Source organism: Dendrobates tinctorius, unplaced genomic scaffold (assembly GCF_039654945.1).
Source record: "Dendrobates tinctorius isolate UK_male_01 unplaced genomic scaffold, ASM3965494v1 ptg000029l, whole genome shotgun sequence".
Classification (NCBI taxonomy): domain Eukaryota; kingdom Metazoa; phylum Chordata; class Amphibia; order Anura; family Dendrobatidae; genus Dendrobates; species Dendrobates tinctorius.
The window spans coordinates 40,637,655-40,656,890 of record NW_027361697.1 but is presented as its reverse complement, the minus strand read 5'-3'; the positions used below and the strand labels follow the sequence as shown (position 1 = coordinate 40,656,890).

The following is a 19,236-nucleotide window of genomic DNA, read 5'->3' as shown; positions in this document are numbered from 1 at the left end:
GTACAATGCCGGGTAGACTGTGTGGATGATGCAGGGACGCGTCATCCACACGAACCAAGAAAGAGGACGGCGATCATTAAGAAGATAGGGGGCACTGGACCAACACCAGTAACACCCCTCGGATCGGGTCGCCCCGCAGGTCAGTATAATAAAAGATATTTTTCAGTTCTTCCAGGTTGGGTTGGGGCAGAAATACAGAATGCTGTATATCAGCCCTGAAAGGTGGTGGTCGTAACTCATATCGTCCAAACCTGGCGACAGATTCCCTTTAACAAATGCTTCTCAGTTTTTTTGTATTCAACTACGTTCCCAAAACTCATATTTCCCATTCAGGTGATACTTACTGAGCCACCATCTTTGATGATGATCTTTTTTGCGAGAAGAACACTGCGGTTCACCCTCTTCTTTTTCTTTCCCTGGGTCATTTTCACATAACTAGGGTTCTGGCAACATTCACCTACAAAAATATTGAACTATACATATTAGTCCTTGAATATACTAAAATCACACTCTTATAACCAACCCTCCAAAATAACGGAAGGAAAAAGGAATGTATAAAATAATCATTACTTTTATTCAATTTTCTAAAAATTCCCCAAAAAATACAAAAATAAATTATACAGGATGCCTCATGTCAGTGACATGCAATCTCACTGTCCACTGTTGGTTAATATTAGCCCAAATCTAAATGGTAAAATAGCTTGCTAGATTTCACTATAAATTTAACCTTTTCATAGTTGTTTACAACATAAACCAGAAGTATACCTTGCTAACGATGTATAAAATATCCTTAGTAAAGTGCCTTAGCGCAAAATGGTATAGAAACGGTAAACATACATATGTATACATTGGCTACTGGATACAACCCAGAAAATGCCTTAGTGTATATAAACAATCTTGCAGGTTTAAATAAGCATAATACCAAAAGAAGAAAGGTGCATATAATTTTGTTTACCTTAGTGGGGAGTCAAACTGCCCTGTCTCCCACCCCAACGCGCGTTTCGACGTTGTCTTCTTTTTCTTGTTTACATGCACTAAGGCATTTTCTGGATTGTATCCAGTAGCCAATGTTTACATCTGTATGTTTACAGTTACAATATCATTTTGCACTAAGGCACTTTACGAAGAATTTTTTACACATTGTTAGCAAGGTATACTTCTGGTTTATGTTGTAAACAACTATGAAAAGATTAAATTTATAGTAAAATCTAGCAAGCTATTTTACCATTTAGATTTGGGCTAATATTAACCAACAGTGGGCAGTGAGACTGCATGTCTCTATGACATGAGGCATCCTGTATAAATTTTGTTATTTTTGTTTGTATTTTTTGAGAATTTTTTGAAAATTGAATAAAAGTAATGGTTATTTTATACATTCCTTTTCCTTCCGTTATTTTGGAGAGTTAGTTATAAAAATATTGAAGTGAAGTAAACAACTTGTTATCTATCCATATGTTGGATTATATACTATAAGAGGACAGGTACGGGAAATATATATTACAAGGGTCACAAAAAATATGCTACAGAGTGATAGTAATGTGCGCTGGTGGCCAAAGGTGGAGAGACCCATCTCATGGATAATTATACCTAACTATAACCTAACAGTTGAGTCACTCACTTTAGAAACATATTTTACTATTTATCTTCTACTAATTAGGACCAACAACCTGTGATATATTCTGAAGCAGCAGTCACAATTCTGCTGGTTGTTGTTTAAATATATCAGACTCTGTATGTTTTCCCACATACAAACCCGTAATTGCCCGTTTTCACACAAGTCATATGATTATAATTCCTACTAACTAGAAACAGAGATATATAGGTGGCAGCAGCGACTCGGCAAAGAGTGTTCGGCTGACAAAGAGGTTTCCCCACGAACAAAGTTAATTTTAAAGTTGATTCTGATCAATAGTAAGGATGAGCAAACCCATGGAAGTTTGGTTTGGTTGAACTTGAGGAAAAAAGAGTTTGGTACGGATACCCAAACATGACCCTGAACCCCATATAAGTCAAAAGTGAGCCGAACTTTGGTGCTGTAAAATGGTCGTAGTAAGAGCTAGGGGACTAAAGGAGGAAGCAAAATGGGGTAGGAGCAGGACAATTGCCCTGAAAACAAATGTGGATAAAAAAGGACTTAAAGTAACAGAATCCAATAAAAGAAAAAAACATCTTGAACCAGGAGGTGGTATTCCAAGTGGAGCAGTGCCTTGTATGTGTATTTTTTAATAAATAAATGAAAAAAAAAAAACTTTTTACAACCAGCCAAGGGAAAGCAGACAACTGTGAGCTGGTCTCCTTATGCTGGGAAGGGGCTAAAAACCATGGACATTCCCAACTTATTAATATATCAGCTCAGAGCTGTGTCATTATTTTAGGGTCACCCTTATTTTTAATAACCAGATAAGGCAAAGTAGACAGCTGGGTGCTGATATTAAGTCTGGAAAGGGCCATGGATATTGGCCCCTTCCCTGCCTGATAAGACCAGCCCTCAACCTGGTGCATTCATTAGATGCACCAATTCTAGCGCTTAGGAATGGCTCCTCCTGATTGCCGTGGTGCGGTGGCATTCGAGGTAATGGGATTGTGAGTTTGATGTCAGCTACATAATGTCCGCTGACATCAAGTCCACGGGTTAGTAATGGACAGGTATCTATCAGATACCCCATTACGATCCCAGTAAGCAAAAAAATCTTAATTTCTCTGTGAACCAAGCATAAGGGTGTATACTGCAGAGGAGGAGCGAACTTTCTTTGTATTACTTAGTGTCAGCCTCCTGGTGGCAGCAGCATACACCCATGGTCTGTGTCCCCCAATGAGGCGTAGGAGAAATCTCAATTTGGAAAAAAAAACTCCCAAAACTTTAATGGATGCGCCATTTGTGGGGCTACTTAAGGCTGGTCTTATTAGGTTTGGAAGGAGCTAATATCCATGGCCCTTTTGAGCCTAGTAATATCAGCACCCAGCTGTCTGCTTTCCCTTGGCTGGTTATTAAAGTTAGAGGGTCCACATGTCATTTTTTTTTAATCAGAAATATATAAAATGAAAATGGAAAAAAAAAAAAAAAAGACAGCTAAGGGAAAGCAGACAGCTGGGGGCTGATAGGCTGGGAATGCCCATGGTTATTGGGCCATTCCCAACCTACAAATATTGATGCGCTAATTCTGGTGCTTAGCCTCTGCTCTTCCAGATTGCCCTCGTGCAGTGACAATCGGGGCAATTGATTTTGGGACTGATGTCAGCAGCTGGCTGACACCAAGCCCAGGGGTTAGTAATGGAGATGTGTCAGACACCCCCATTACTAATCTAGTAGTAAAAATAAACAGAAAAAAAATGTTTGTTTTTGAAAAGACTCCCCCCACACTCTCTCACTTGTTTACCCGTTTATTAATTAAAAGTAAATCCAGGAAGTTATGACGGTAATCTAATAGTGAAATGTCCCCCGACGTCCATCGAGTCCTATGGGGTCTCGTTGTGAAAAAGTTCTCAGAACATGACTTCATAGTTCACTCCCGTTTAACGGAAGGCACAGAAATTCTCACAATCCTGCCTGCCACTGACAGTGAGTAACCCCATTTAACTTAATTTCATAGCTCTTCTCGCTGTCAGCAGCAAGCACAAGTATGAGAAGTTCTATGCCTGCCGCTGAATGAGAGTGAACTATGAAGTCTCGTTCTGAGAACTTTCTCACAACAAAGCCTCCATAGCATTCGATGGGCGTCGTGGGACATTTCAATAATCAATTACTGTCGGAACTTCCTGGATTTACTTTCAATTAATCAATGGGTAAACAAGGGAGTGAGGGGGAGTCTTTATTCAAATAAAAAGATAGACACAGGAAAAAATACATTTAACTACTCACTTACCGGGTTAGTAATGGGGGTGAGACATCAATCTCAAATATTACCCCGCTTGCCAATGCAAAGGACAAGCGGGAAGTGCCAGAATTGGCGCATCTAATGGATGCGCCCTTTCTGGGATGACTGCATGCCGCTATTTTTAGGCTGGGTAGTGCCAAATATCCATATACCATTCCCAGTCTGAGAATACAAGCCCTCAACTGTCTGCTTTATCTGCTCTTCTTATCTAAAATAAGCCCGCCCCAAAGTTTTTTTTCTTCCTTCTAACATGGTGCGCCAGCCAATCACAGCCATGCCAATACTTGGTGCCAGAAGTGCCCACACCAGAAAAGCTTGTTGATTGAAATGCACAACGCAGCCAAACAAGCTTTATTAGTCTGCCGTACCCGAACAGTAAAATTAATGTACTGTGTATTTTATTTGACACTAGGTGTCTGATACAAACAGTTCAGATACTTTCATCCCAAATCAATACATGTTGGAATAATAATAATTTCCACAACTGGATGTGTTTAAAAAAAGTGTTCCTGTTCTGAGATAATCTTATGAATGTGCCCCTGCTGTGTACTGTGTAATGGCTGTGTCTGACCGTGCAGTCTGATCATACCACATCTCCTGGACAGGGGAGGAAGCAAAAGAGTATACAATCAAACAGATAAGGCTAAGGGGCGGAGTGCTCAGTCAGAAGGCTAATACAAACAAATGTCAAAAAAATGACTGACTGTCACATCCAAACATAAATCAGGTCTGAACAGGTGCTTACCTTGAGTCGCTAACTCATACGCCCCTTAGCCTTAGGTGTTTTTAACTGCAACAGGATCTACCCCTCCACAGAGATATATACTTCAGTCCAAGAGAGGATTCACATTAGGTTCCCAGAGAGATGTAGACTGTCAAAGAGAGGATTGGCATTAGGTCCTGGTAAAAGAGAATCGCCTTAACGTGGCTGCCAGGTACACATGAATTGGCCAATTTATGCGCTAAGCATTCTCAATTTTTCATATTTCTAGTGCAGTAATGCAATTCAATTTTCATATTTCATGTTTGCATGCTATAGCACTACAGAGTGTTGCCTTATGTTTGATTGTATACCACTTGGCGACTCTAGCTAAGCACCTGTTCAGACCTGATTTATGTTTGGATGTGACGGTCAGTTTTTTGACATTGGCAGAAGAATATACATACATGACAGTGTGGGATCACAGCTGATTCTTTGTTAGAAATAATTATTTGTGATCCTTAGCTGTAACATCTATTCTCTTTTTTGCTTGCTCCCCTGTCCAGGAGATGTGGTATGATCAGACCATGTTCCTGCACACAGACACAGCCATTAAACAGTAAACAGCAGAGGCACATTTATAAGACTATCTCAGCACAGGAACATTTTTTTTTAAACACATACAATTGTGGAAATTATTGCAAGATCTATTGATTAAAATTAACTTTGTGCATGCAACAACTCCTTTAAGACAGTCTCTCCACTGTCTCACTATTTTGACAATTGTGTCAGATTTTCTTCTTTTGGCTTGAAATAGCATTGTGTGAGAGGGGAGAATATGAGGGTGCTGTATGAAAACATAGATGATCTGTGTTGCTGTCCTTTGTCATCAGGGATGTAGCCAAAGAGAACCTGATTAATTCATGCTGCCTGAAACATGAATCTGAGCCTTGCCGCACCATTGCAACCAGGTATATTTTTCTATCAAATGCTTCAGTGTTTTTCAGAAAACCACAAAAATAGGAGACTAGTCTGGCTATAGGTGATTCACAGGTGTCTCCCTGTGTGTACACATGACAAAGAGCTGTCGGTCAACTGGGGCGTCAGGGGGAGAAGCTGGTCAGGGTCTGTGCTGGACTAGTCATATCTATTCCTCAAGGTCACCCCCACTTTCTCTAAAAGGCCAGAGTTGCAGCCAGGCTCTGGATGACAAGGAGGAGGCTTGAGGGAAGAACCTATGAATAATGCCGCTCCCCCAGCACAAAATGCTGTGGTAAGTACCACTGGGCTGTAGAGTCGTGGAGTCGGAGCTCATTTTGGTGGAGTCTGAATAAAATGGTCTGACTCCTAAAATATATAATACATTGGGTACAGTAGTTCAATGCAGAATGTGCTGAATATTTTTTCATAGGAATTTGGGAAAGTTATGAAATGTCCTATAAATGGCTGTTCTATTCCTGATCTAAGGCTACATTCACACACAGCGTTTTTGCTGCGTTTTTCAGCTGCAAAAGCAGGTCAGCTTTTTAAAAAACCGCATCACCTGAAAGGTTTTTGAGCTCATAGATAATGTTTTCAATAGCAAAAGCAGATTACAAATCTGCTCTATTTATCCATATCTGTCTATCCATATCTTATCTGTACCAAAAAGAATGAAAGCTGGGTAGCACACAGACTAACACTCCTTTTTTTTTTAGCACCAGTCAGGTACACCTCATAGCTGCCCAAAAGGATGCCCAGGACAGGCATTGCTCGTCTTCAGTAACACATCAACATCAATTGATAGTTGGAATAAATAGACTGCATTCACCACATCTTAAGGTGCAGGCTTTATTTTCAAGTGCAGGGGTGTGCAGTATAAGGTTCTGCAGCAGCTAAAGTGTGCAGTATGAGATTCTGCGGAACAGTATTAGGTTCTGCCCCCCCCCCCCCTAGTTTTGATCCTGGCTAAAACAGTTTCTTATAGATATGGCGAACCCTCAGGTAACTAAATGAAGGTCAATGGACACAGGTGGCTGAATTGAAGGAACTGCTTAATCACCTATTTACTGTGACTAAAAAATTACAAGCTGAGGATTTAACGCCTGGCATTTTCATAAGGGAGTGGAAGAACTTGCTATTTTGCCTGTCCCAAAGAGGAGATTTAATCGCAGATGGCATTTCTGCTTCAATGAAACGGAGAGACACAGCTATCGGAAAAGAAAATTTTTCTGGCAGCTGTTTGTGGACCCAAGACATCGTATATTGCTTGATGATCAACAGCTTACTAAAGGAAAAGAAGCTTTGACTGAGGTAGCAGTTAGGATGAGTGGCCTACAGGAGGACTGCCAGGCGCAAGAGGACTCGGGTCCTGACAGTGCTACTGCTGCCATATCTTCAGCCTCATCAGATGAGGAGTTTGACTTTGACAAGTATTTGGATGATATGGAGCAGGCAAAGCGTTGCCGCAAGGAAAAAGATTTCACTCCGTCTCCTATAGAAAGCAGATTGACCATATTTCAGCAAAATGTTTCACTTGCTCTCAAAGAAAAAGAAAAATTCAACCGTTCATCAAAACTGACTGTGCATGAGGCAATTCCTTTATACTTGGAAATTGTTAGAGATGTTGCCCATGTGGTTACGGCTTTGCCTCCAACCCAAGTTAGTGTAGAGTGGTTGTTCTCTGGCCTTAAAATTTTTAGGTCAGATTTTAGGTCATCTATGAAAGGAGGAATCTGAAGGAGGCAATTATATTCCTTAGAACAAATTCATAGACTGCACAAATGTTATTTAGTAGGTTTTTGTTGAAAACTGTTTTTTGCCACTTACATAGTTTATTACATAGTGTTGTGTGTATATATATATATATATATATATATATATATATATATATATATATATATATATACACACACACATACACACACATATATATACAGTATGTATGTGTGTGTCTGTATGTAATCGATATTAGTGTATTACATATTTACAATTTATTACAGTTTTTTGTGTTCTAAAGTTGTATTGCAATATATATATTATGTTCTATCTAAATGTCTTGATTATTGTATCATAAACATGATTAAGGCTAAGTGCAGACGTACTGTTTGGCCCTGCGGATTTTTCTGCGCAGAATGGAAGAAATCCGAAGGTCAAATGACCTGCATTTTTCCTGCGGGTTTCTTCCGGTTTTCTTGCGGTTTTCCCCCTGCGGATTTGGTGACAGGGGAGATGGAAAACCGCACAAAAGAAGTAACATGCTGCGGATTTTGTACAGCGGAAAAATCCACAGCGTCTGCACAGCGGTTTTTTTTTTTCATTGATTTTAAGGCTACTGTACAGCACAATGCGGATATGCAACGTTTCTGGGCGGTAAAATCCGCTGCAAATCTGTATCGTGTGCACACAGGCCTAAATGTCTGATGTTCACATTGTACTACAATTAATTTTTCACTTAAATATAAGCAATATATGTTGGAGTTGGAGTCGGTGGAAGGGAAATTGAGGAGTCGGAGTCGCAGGTTTGGCTTACCAACTCCACAGCCCTTTAATTGCAATAAGATGCAAAACATACAAGATACATTTCACACTTTGCATTGCGTAGGGTCAAACACAAAGGCTCTGCAGATTAGATTTGCCTTCTTCATAATTCATATAAGCAGCACAGAATAAAATATATGCTGCACATTTTTTATACAATGTGATATAATTACATCTCATTCACACTGCTGGCAACTGTAATACGTGACCAAATGTACCCAAGCAAATCCTCAGCAGAAAATATGCAGCATTTATGTTCCTTGGAAACTTCTAGGTAAATCATTCCCCATCATATTCTATGAACCAGCAAAACAGGCCAAGCCCTGCCAGATCTGAGCACAAGGGCTCCGCCATTCCGATGATTTGTAGAGCCAGCTTCCCCCTCACTCACAGTTTGTGCCTCCCAGAGAAGAGACTCACCAGATTTTTCACACACGCTAATAAAGTGAAAGTAAAGCCTGCATCCCTGTAATAAGAGGGAAATCATCCGATTTGCTAGAGACATGAGAAATTCCAACTACTTTCACTTATGTTTTTATGCAGATTTGTAAAAGAAATATCAGTGACTAAAAATCAGGGCTGTGGAGTCGGAGCCCATTTTGGTGGTCGTTATAAAGTGGACCGACTCCTAAAATATATAATAAACTGGGTACAGTAGTTCAATGCAGTTTGTGGGGAATATTTTTTTCATAAGCATTTGGGAAAGTTCTGAAATGTCTGACCTATTCCTGTTCTAAAAGCTCCGTCACACATAGCGACTCACCAGCGATCCCGACAACTATATCAACGTGTCAGGATCGCTGGTGAATCGCTACATAATCACTGGTGAGCTGTCAAACAGACAGCTTCACCAGCGATCAGGACCAGTGCCGCCGAGCGCGCAGCGTCGCTGAGTTCGTTACTTACCAGTGCGCTGATGCAGCGGCGGGAGCTGATGTGCAGCCGGGATCAGGATGAGTGACTGGCGCAGGGCACTGGGAGAATCTCCCCACTGCTCCGCTGATACAGGCGCCTGCTGTTCCAGTCCTCCACCAACAGAGGGCGCGCCTGTATCCCCGGCCTCTCCGCGGACGGCGTCCTGCTGCCTCCTGGTCCCGAGCGTGTGGCGGCGGCACCTGTAACTCGCTGGTAACTAAGGTACACATCGGGTATCTAAGGGACGCACGTCCCTTGGATACCCGATGTGTACGTTAGTTACCAGCTGATCGCTGGTCTCCCGCCTGTCACACGCCGCGATGCGTGCTGGCCAGCGGGAGATCAGCGACTAAAGAAATGTCCTGAGCTTTCCTGCAGCGATCAGCGATACCGGCAGGGGGGCCGGTCGCTGATCGCTGTCACACACAGCGATCTCGCTGGTGAGATCGCTGTTGTGTCACAAAACTTGTGACGGGGTGTGACTTGCTATGTGTGACGGGGCACACTAAGGTCTAGACTTTTAGCGGAGATGAATCTGTGCTTCAGTTTATGTTAAGTAGTGAAGCTCCTCCTCTACAGATAAGGGGAAAAAAAAAACACACAGGGAAGGAATGCCTGCATTAATCGCAGAACTTCTGGAGTGAACAGGAAAGCAGGATTAAGGAAGGCAAGTTCTTGTTAAAGCAGGGTTCCCCAACTCCAGTCCTCAAGGCCCACCAACAGATCATGTTTTCAGGATTTCCATCAACTGTGCAATACAAAGGAAATCCTGAAAACATGATCTGTTGGTGGGCCTTGAGGACTGGAGTTGGGGACCCCTGTCTTAAAGCATATGTAAACTTAGCTGTGCATAAATCAATAGTTCAGTATACATGGTCTCTGTATGCTTGATGTTCTAGTTTGTTTTTCCTCTTAGCTCGTGTTTGGACAAATTAGATGCTCTGATGACTTACATACACTATACATAGAATATAAGGGGGAAAAACTTTTCTAACATCTCAAATTCGGAAATACAGTAACAGGATCGATGAGGACGTGTGTGTGTGTTCTGGAATATGATTCAGCACAAGCATGCTCCCTCCTCCCCTCTTCATAGACTGTAAAGAAATATGATGTGAAGCATTTAGCGAGCTGTACTCTGAGACAAGCTTGTTCAGAGTAAAGCTATCTAACAACATATTTAACAAACTTTATATTTATCATCCGTTCTACTGATTTATGCAAAGATTGTTTTATTTTTATCCTAAATTATACAGTGCATGTTTCCCTATTCTTGCAAGAATTACAATATACTTTTTTTTTTCTTTTTACAGGACAAAATTTTGAGAGCGAATTTACATAATTACAAAATGTCTAAGAAGCATCTTATGATGTCAGCTGTATTTGAGCATTTCACAGTGACTCAAGATGAAAAAACATTTTGTGTGTCAGTGTATAAGTGACCCAGATGGACACAAATGATGTGATGCCAAAATCAGTGCATACTCAGGCAGCGATAAAAAAAGCTCCAAGAGCTTTCAATCTAAAAAGACATTTACAACGCTGCCACCCAGCAGCTTACAAAGCTGTGATTGAAAAAGACCACAGCAGCACCAAGAGACCAGGACTTCCCGCCAGGCAAAGGAGGAGGAAAGAGTTTCTCAAACATCAGTTACAAGATATTTTGTAAGTGACAAAGTTACAGTAACAATGACAGCAGATGTGTTTAAAAGACAGCTCATCAAGCTTGTTGTGAAGGACAGTGTACCATTATCATTATTTGGACGACCAGCTTTTACAGCTCTTAAAGGGAAACTGTCACCTATTTTTTGGGCTATGAGATGCAGCCACCGCCATCAGGGGCTTATCTACAGCATTCTGTAATGCTGTAGATAAGCCCCCGATGTAACCTGAAAGAGAAGAAAATTGTAGTTACTTATCGATAACGGTATTTCTCTGATCCCATGACGGCACCACGGAGAGAGGGATCCGCCCTCAGGGACAGGAAACCTACAGATGAAAAAGGCGGTACCTCTCTCCCACATCAGTTGGTTTACAGAGCATTATACAGAACTTTCAGCTGCAACTCAAATGGTTATAAAAAATTCCAAAATTAAATTAAGCTTAATAGAGGCACCGCGTGGCTAAGTACTAAAGCTAATTAACTAACTCTAATGTGCACACCTGTGTGAAAGGGAGGGATGAACGGGTGCCGTCATGGGATCAGAGAAATACCGTTATCGGTAAGTAACTACGATCTTCTCTTTCCCCCATGACGGCACCACGGCGAGAATTACAAAGATTATACATCTAGGGAGGGACCACCGCCTCCAGAACCCTTTTCCCAAAGGTGAGATCTGAAGAGGAGGTCAAGTCTAGATGGTAATGTTTGAAAAATGTAGAGGGGGAACATCAAGTGGCAGCTCTACGTATCTGGTCTATTGAAGCGCCGGCTTTCTCCGCCCAGGATGATGCCACTGCTCTGGTTGAGTGGGCCCTTATGTCCTCCAGGATGGCTGCCCCGTAAGCGGAGTAGGATAGGGTGATGGCGTCTCTTATCCATCTCGCCAGTGTGGCCTTCGATGCTTTTTGTCCCTTCCGTGGACCCAGAAAGCAGACAAACAGAGCCCTGTCCTTCCTAAACTCCCTTGTGGTTGTCAAATATTGGACCAGGCACCTTTTTACGTCTAACGTGTGTAATGCCTCCTCTGTTTTATTTTTGGGATCCGGAGGGTAAGGAGATCTCCTGGGTCCTATGAAACTGTGACGGAACCTTGGGGAGATAGGGTAATTCTCAGAACCAACCGAGCCTATCATCCAGTACTTGAGTGAAGAGTGAGTGGGCAGATAAAGCTTGCATATCACCAATGCGGCGGGCAGAAGTTAAGGTTATGAGGAGGGAGGTCTTAAGGGATAATATTTTCAAGGGAGCCTCCGCTAGGGATTCGGAGGGAGATTTGGTTAGTGCGTTTAGCACTAGGTTTAGATCTGGGGGGGGGGGGGGCGTAGAGGGATCAGCCTGGATCTACTTGAGGCGCTAATGAATCTCATAACCCACCGATTTTTGGCTAAGTCATGGTTATACAAAGCTCCCAAGGCCGCCACCTGAACATTCAAGGTGCTGGTAGCTAACCCATTTTCCAACCCGTTCTGTAAGAATTCAAGAATTCTGTCTATTGGGATTTCTCCTGTTGGGTCAGAACCTGATACTGTCAAAAAAAATTTCCATACCTTTCCATATGCCTTAGTGGTTACTGGCTTTCTACTTTGTAGTAGAGTGGATACCAAATTTGATGAGAAGTCCCTATTACTTAGGAGTTCCCTCTCAAAAGCCAAGCTGTCATGTGTAAGTTTTTTATGTTGGGGTGATACACTGGTCCCTGGAATAACAAATCTGGAGTGTCTCGTAGAACCCAGGGGTCTGTGACGGACATCCTCCTCAGCCAGGAGAACCATATTCTTCGAGGCCAGAAGGGGGCTATCACAATTATCAATGCTTTGTCCCCCCGTATTTTCCTCAGTACTGAGGGGATGAGAGATATTTGTGGGAAAGCGTAAGCCAGATGATAATTCCAGGGTATCGTGAAGGCGTCTAGAGCCACTGGGCCCCCTTGGGGATCGATCGAGCAGAAGGTTTCCAACTTCCGATTCCGACTGTTCGCAAATAAGTCTATTTCTGGCCGGCCCCAGAGATCCACAATCTGGTTGAAGACTAACTGGCTTAGTTCCCACTCCATTTGTTTTAGGCGGGTTCAGCTTATAAAGTCCACTGTTCGGTTTTCCGAACCTTTTATGTGAAGGGCTGTCAGAGATTCTAGATTGTGTTCTGCTAGGTGAAAGATGAATTTTGTTACCTCCATCAGTGCCCGAGACCTGGTGCCCCCCTGGTGGTTTAGGTATGCTACCACTACCTGGTTGTCTGAAAAGACCCTTGTGCGTTGGGAGCTAAGAGAATCCAGAAAATGAACGAGAGCTAGTTTTACTGCCAGCAACTCCTTCATGTTTGAGGAGACTGATTCTCTCCCCTTGAGTCCAGGGACCTTGCGCCACCGGAATGCCTAGATGTGCACCCCACCCCCAGGGACTTGCGTCTGTGGTTAAGATTTTTGCCGTTGGTAACACCCAAGGAACCCCCTTGGTTAAATTGACTGGTTCTGCCCACCATGCTAAGAAGTGTATTGTTTCTGGTGAGATGTCTAATTGCATGTCTAAATTCCCGTGTAGGGAAACTCCTGCGTCTAATATTTCCCACTGTAGGTTCCGAGTGTGGCTTTGTGCCCACTGTACCGCCGGCATGCAGGCTGTCATTGATCCCAATAGGGACATTGCTTTTCTCACGGTGGTGACCGGGGAGGCTGTCATTTGTGACACCATCTGTGTCATTTTTTGGATCTTTGTCTGCAGAAGATAACATTTCTGTTTGGTTGAGTCTAGTGTTATCCCCAAATACTCCTGTACCTGACTTGGTACAAGTCTGGATTTGGGTAAATTCAGCATCCATCCTAGGCTCGCTAGAGATCTCATGACAATGTCCAATTGTTGTCTGCAGTGGTGAAAGAGGCGCCTACTACTAAGAGGTCGTCCAGGTATGCGACTATCAGGATGTTTTGCTCTCTTATGTGGGCCATTACTTCTGACATTATCTTTGTAAATACCCTTGGAGCAATAGCTAGCCCGAAGGGGAGAGCTCTGAACTGATAATGTTTTATCTCCCCCTGGATTGTCACCGCTACCCTGAGGTACTTCCTGTGATCTCTGTGAATGGGTACATGGTAATATGCGTCTCTCAAGTCTAATACAGTTATGAAGCATGATGAGGACAGCATTTTTACACAAGATTTTATTGTCTCCATTTTTGAACCGCTGAATTTCCAGGAACTTGTTCAGCCTTTTTAGATTTATGATCATCCTGTACAATCTGTCTGGCTTTCTGCGCAGGAATAGAGGGGAGTAGAAGCCTTTGCCTCTGTCCTGGTAGGGGACTTCTTGTAATACCTCCTTCTCCCTTAGATTCGCGATTTCTTGTTGAAGAGCCAGCTGCTCATGTGGTGACTTTTGGGGAGTTATCACGAAAGAATTGTTTGGGAGGGTATTGAATTTTAGTCTTAGGCCTTCTTTTATTATGCTCAATATCCACAGACTTGCGGATATTTTTTCCCAGGCCTGGATAAAGTAGGACAATCTTCCCCCAACCCGGGGAGCACCTATAGGCTGAGTTCACACGTAGCGTTTTTTTTGCGTTTCCGCGGCGTTTTTAATCGCGCAATTTTGCCGCGAAAACTAAGCATCCCATGCAATGCTGTGCTAATGCTGCATTTTTTTCCAGCGGCGGAATCGCTTTGTGGTAAAAAACGCAGCATGCTCATTAATGTAGCGGAATCGCGGCAATCCTGCACCCATAGGAATGCATTGTTCTGCTTACTTTCCGCATGTGGCTGTGCACACCATGCGAAAAGCAAGCAGAACATTTGCGGATGGTACCCACGGTCCGGAGGAGAGGAGACTGTCCTCCGGGCTCTGGGTGCCATATCCCTGAAAAAAAAAAAAAAAAAATTGTTATTCTAACCTTCCGGCGTCTCGTGCAGCCTTCCCGCTGTTCTCCACGCTCCCGGTCCCAGTAATCCTTTGCGAGAATGACCGCGATGGCGTCCGTTCTCGCGGGATCGCGACGTCTAGCGGTCATCGCGAATGACCCCGAGACGTCGCGATCCCGCGAGAACGGACGCCATCGCGGTAATTCTCGCAAAGGATTACTGGGACCGGGAGCGTGGAGAACGGCGGGAAGGCTGCGCAGGACGCCGGAAGGTAAGAATAACAATATATTTTTTTTTTTATTATTTTTTACATCCTATCTTTTTACTACTGATGCTGCACAGGCAGCATCAGTAGTAAAAAGTTGGTCACACTCGTCAAACACTATGTTTGACGAGTGTGACCAACCTGTCAATCAGTTCTCCAAGCGATGCTACAGATCGCTTGTAAAACGCTAGCATTCTGCAAGCTAATTATGCTTGCAAAATGCTAGTTCTTCCGAGGGAAAATCGCGGGAATTTAAAATGTGATTTTCCCGCGGAATGGAATCCGGAATTCTCGCGGTAACTCCCGCGCGAGTTCCGCTACGTGTGCACATAGCCTCATTGTGGCTTTTTGTTGTCGGGGGGGTTGTTAAACAAAGCCTTTGTTTTTATTTCTTTTATCCTCCCATCCTTCTTTGTTCCCTTTTAGGGGTCTTCGTCGCATACATCTTCTGTTCCGAAAAGGCCGTTTGTATGACTGACTAGGAAAAACCCGGAAAGGACTTTCTTGTCCCCTACCTTGTCCAAGATGTCGTCTAGCGTTGAGCCAAATAAAAATTCGCCCTCACACGGGATTGAGCACAATTTGGTTTTAGTCTGCAAGTCTCCTGGCCAGCATTTTAGCCATAAGGCGCGTCTCGCGGCATTTGAGGAGGCTGCTCTGGCTGCCAACCTAGTCGAGTCCACTGACGCATCCACCAGGAAAGCTGCTGCTCCTTTCATTATAGAAACTGATTTTTGCATTGTTTCTCTTGAGACTTTTTCTTTTATTTGGGAATCTAAATGATCCAACCAGACCAATAGGGCGCGTGTCGTGCACGTGGCTGCTATGGGCTGGCTTTAGTCCCCCTCCTGCCGCTTCCCAAGCATTTTTTTTAAAAAGTTTCCGCTTTTTTATCCATTGGGTCCTTCAGGGTGCCCATGTCTTCGAAGGGCAGGGCAAATTTTTTTTAGAAGCTTTTGCAACAGCTACGTCTCGTTTAGGTGCTTTACTCCATAGGGAGCAGGCCGGATCGTCAAAGGGGTATTTTCTCTTGGGTGTTAGGAGGACTTTCTTGTCTGGCTTTTTCCACTCTCGTTTAATTAGGGAGTGGATTTTCTCATTTATCGGAAAAGCCCTCCGTTTTTTTGTTCTAGTCCACTGAACATTAAATCTTGGGCCGTTTTCTTAGGGCATTCGTCTACCAACCCCATGGTTGTCCTTACGGCTTTTACCAGAGCGTCTGTCTCTTCAATAGGGAAGCAGCTGCGTACCCCTTCTGAGGATGACGAATTACTTGAGTCCGATAGTTCACTTTCTGACTCACTAATACTGGACTTTGGAGACCTATGCCTGGATCTACGTTTTTTCTTTGAGGTTCTAACGCCCTTAACGGCGTCTTCAACCTGGGTTCTTATCAGTGTTTTGAGGTCTGAAGCAAACCTCGGGGATTCCTCCTGGATTGTCTGTTCTATGCACACCGCACAGAGCTTTTTCTCCCACGTAGGGGGTAGCTCCTCCGTGCATATAGCACATACCGTGTGCTTGGATTTGGCTGTGCATTTACGCCCCTGAAAGAAATTAATAACCGCACATTAGCGAGCAGACTTTCACGGAGATCACTAACCTTCCTTGTGGAACGAGATACCGTTTCCACCGCTGGATCCACTTCTGGCTGTGCCGCCATGGTGGAGCTTTGCCTGCGCCGTGATCCTGAATGACCGCTGCTGCTGCGCTGTTGGGAAGAGGTGTGCTGGTGCTGTGAATGCTGACGCTGCTCTTGCGTTTGCCGCTGCCCCTGCTTTGGGGACTGCCGCCGCTTCTCCTTCTGTGGCTTGTCACCCATGGTGCTTCTTTTTTTTTTCTTTTATGGAGCGCGACACTGTGTCATTACCCTTTCCCAGAGGTGCACCGCGCCGCCGCCGGAAGTGGCCTCCCGCACAGGCGCACTGTGAATTTACCCAGCAGTGCACTGCGCCTCACCTTTCTCAAGGGAGATGTGATCGCACGCGCCAATACTGGCGTCCTGCGCCCTCCCCGGGCTCCTGCAGAGGCCCTGTATCCTGCGGTTCCCAGTGGCTGCCGCCACCTTCCACTGACCGCTCCGAGGCCCGGCGGGAGGCTCCTCTTTAGTGACCGCCGCCACTACACCTGGAGGAGGTCCACGTCTTTTTTTTTTTTGGATTGGCAGACTTGGTCTTCTTCTCGTCTTCACTGCCTCTCCCCACTCACCCTCAAGGTCCGCCGACCCCGGTGGTGGTGCTTCGGGGGAAGCAGGAAAATGACCCCGACCCAGCCGAGGCAGGGAGCCCCACTGCCTGTTACCGCACTGGTTCGGCCCCCGGTATCCCACGTCGATCTGCAGGTACGTGCTGTAGGTTCCCCATCAGGGACAGGAAACCAACTGATATGGGAGAGAGGTACCGCCTTTTTCATCTGTAGGTTTCCTGTCCCTGAGGGCGGATCCCTCTCTCTCTGTGGTGCCATCATGGGGGAAAGAGAAAAATAAGTTATATTATACTCACCCAGGGGTGGTCCGGCGCCTCCCATTTTGTAGCAATGACGTCCTCTTATTTGCTTCCCAGCGCAGGCGCACTGCTCTGCCCTGTTGAGGGCAGAGCAGAGTACTGCAGTGCGCAGGCGCCGGAAGAGGTCCAGCGCCTGCACACTGCAGTACTCTGCCCTGCCCTCAACAGGGCAGAGCAGTGCGCCTGCGCTGGAAAGCAAAGAAGAGGATGTCATCGCTACAAGATGGGAGGCGCCTGACAGGACCGCGACACCCTCCGGACGCGAACCGGACCGCCCCTCGGTGAGTATAATATAACTCATTTTTTTCTCTTTCAGGCTACATCAGGGGCTTATCTACAGCATTACAGAATGCTGCAGATAAGCCCCTGATGGCGGTGGCTGCACCTCATAGCCCAAAAAATAGGTGACAGATTCCCTTTAATGGAGAAATGGCCTGCAAACTTGGTGCTTCTTTGGACAAAGAAAGTATTAGAAAATTAGCGATTGAAGAAGCCCTTAACCCAGGAGTGGGGAATCTCCGTCCCTCGGGCCGCATGCAGACCGCGGGCAGGTCCCCGGAGTTCGCAATCCTCGGGTGGCAGCCATATCCTGTCAGCTGCCGGCCCTTTAACTCCCAAGTGCATGGTACGCAGCGTTCATTACAGAATGCTGCCTGCCTGCACATGAATGAACGTCATCAGAGTGGGCAGCGCCCAATGCTCTCCTGTCCCAGAAGAAGAGCTGCTGCCATAGAGTCCAGAGCGATCTCTGTGCGTGCCGGCAGCTCTGTGCCTGTCTGCTGGTGATATCTGTGCCCCCCCCGTGATCTCTGTGCCTCCCAGACATGTGCCCCCATGTAATCTTTGTTGCTCCAGCTATGTGCCCCCCGTGATCTCTGTGCCACCCCCAAATTTATGCCCCCGTGATCTCTGTGCCTCCCAGCTATGTGCCCCCCAGCTAGGTGTCCCCTGTGATCTCTGTGCCTCCCAGCTATGTGCCCCTCTGTGATCTCTATGGCCCCCGCTATGTGCCCCTCCTGTGATCTCTGTGCCCCCCAGCTAGGTGCCCCTTGTGATCTCTGTGCCCCTCCTATGTTCTCTGTGACCCCAGCTATGTGCCCCTTGTGATCTCTGTGCCCCCCAGCTATGCGCCCCCTGTGATCTATGAGCCTCCCTGGCTATGCCTGTCGTCCCCCCAGTGCTGTATATCCCCTCAGGGTTGTGTGTGCCCCAAGTGATATGTATATTCCCCAGTGATACATTTGCCCCAGAAGTGCTGTATATTCCCCCCACCTGTGAAGTATATAGCCCCCAGTGAAGTATGTGAACTCACCAGTGATGTGTATTCCCCCAGGGACATATGTACCCCCAGTGCTGTCTATGCTTCCTAGTGATGTATATCGCCCCTCAGTGATGCCTATACCCCCACCTGCCCCAGTGATTAATATGTACAAGCATCTCCTGTGATGTCTATGCCCCCAGCCCCTCCTGTAATTTATGGTCCCGTCTCCTATGTGATGTATTTTCAGCGGTCCCAGCGTCTCCTATGTGATGTATATTCAGCGGTCCCAGCGTCTCCTATGTGATGTATATTCAGCGGTCCCAGCGTCTCCTATGTGATGTATATTCAGCGGTCCCAGCGTCTCCTATGTGATGTATATTCAGCGGTCCCAGCGTCTCCTATGTGATGTATATTCAGCGGTCCCAGCGTCTCCTATGTGATGTATATTCAGCGGTCCCAGCGTCTCCTATGTGATGTATATTCAGCGGTCCCAGCGTCTCCTATGTGATGTATATTCAGCGGTCCCAGCGTCTCCTATGTGATGTATATTCAGCGGTCCCAGCGTCTCCTATGTGATGTATATTCAGCGGTCCCAGCGTCTCCTATGTGATGTATATTCAGCGGTCCCAGCGTCTCCTATGTGATGTATATTCAGCGGTCCCAGCGTCTCCTATGTGATGTATA

At 45.1% G+C, this 19,236-nt stretch overlaps 1 protein-coding gene across 2 annotated transcripts in view; it reads right to left on the bottom strand.

Annotated features, from left to right (window-relative positions):
* MFSD14A (major facilitator superfamily domain containing 14A) overlaps window positions 1-19,236 on the bottom strand; it is a 71,692-nt gene that overhangs the window by 39,166 nt on the left and 13,290 nt on the right. Inside the window, exons 2-3 of one of the 2 annotated variants that reach the window (XM_073571640.1) lie at window positions 4,621-4,747; window positions 345-457 (exon numbers count right to left, since the gene is read on the bottom strand). In XM_073571640.1, the coding sequence (XP_073427741.1) occupies window positions 345-425 (81 nt within the window). In that variant the 5' untranslated portion in view covers window positions 426-457; window positions 4,621-4,747. The remainder of the gene's footprint in view (window positions 1-344; window positions 458-4,620; window positions 4,748-19,236) is intronic. The other variant, XM_073571639.1, reaches the window with a different exon arrangement.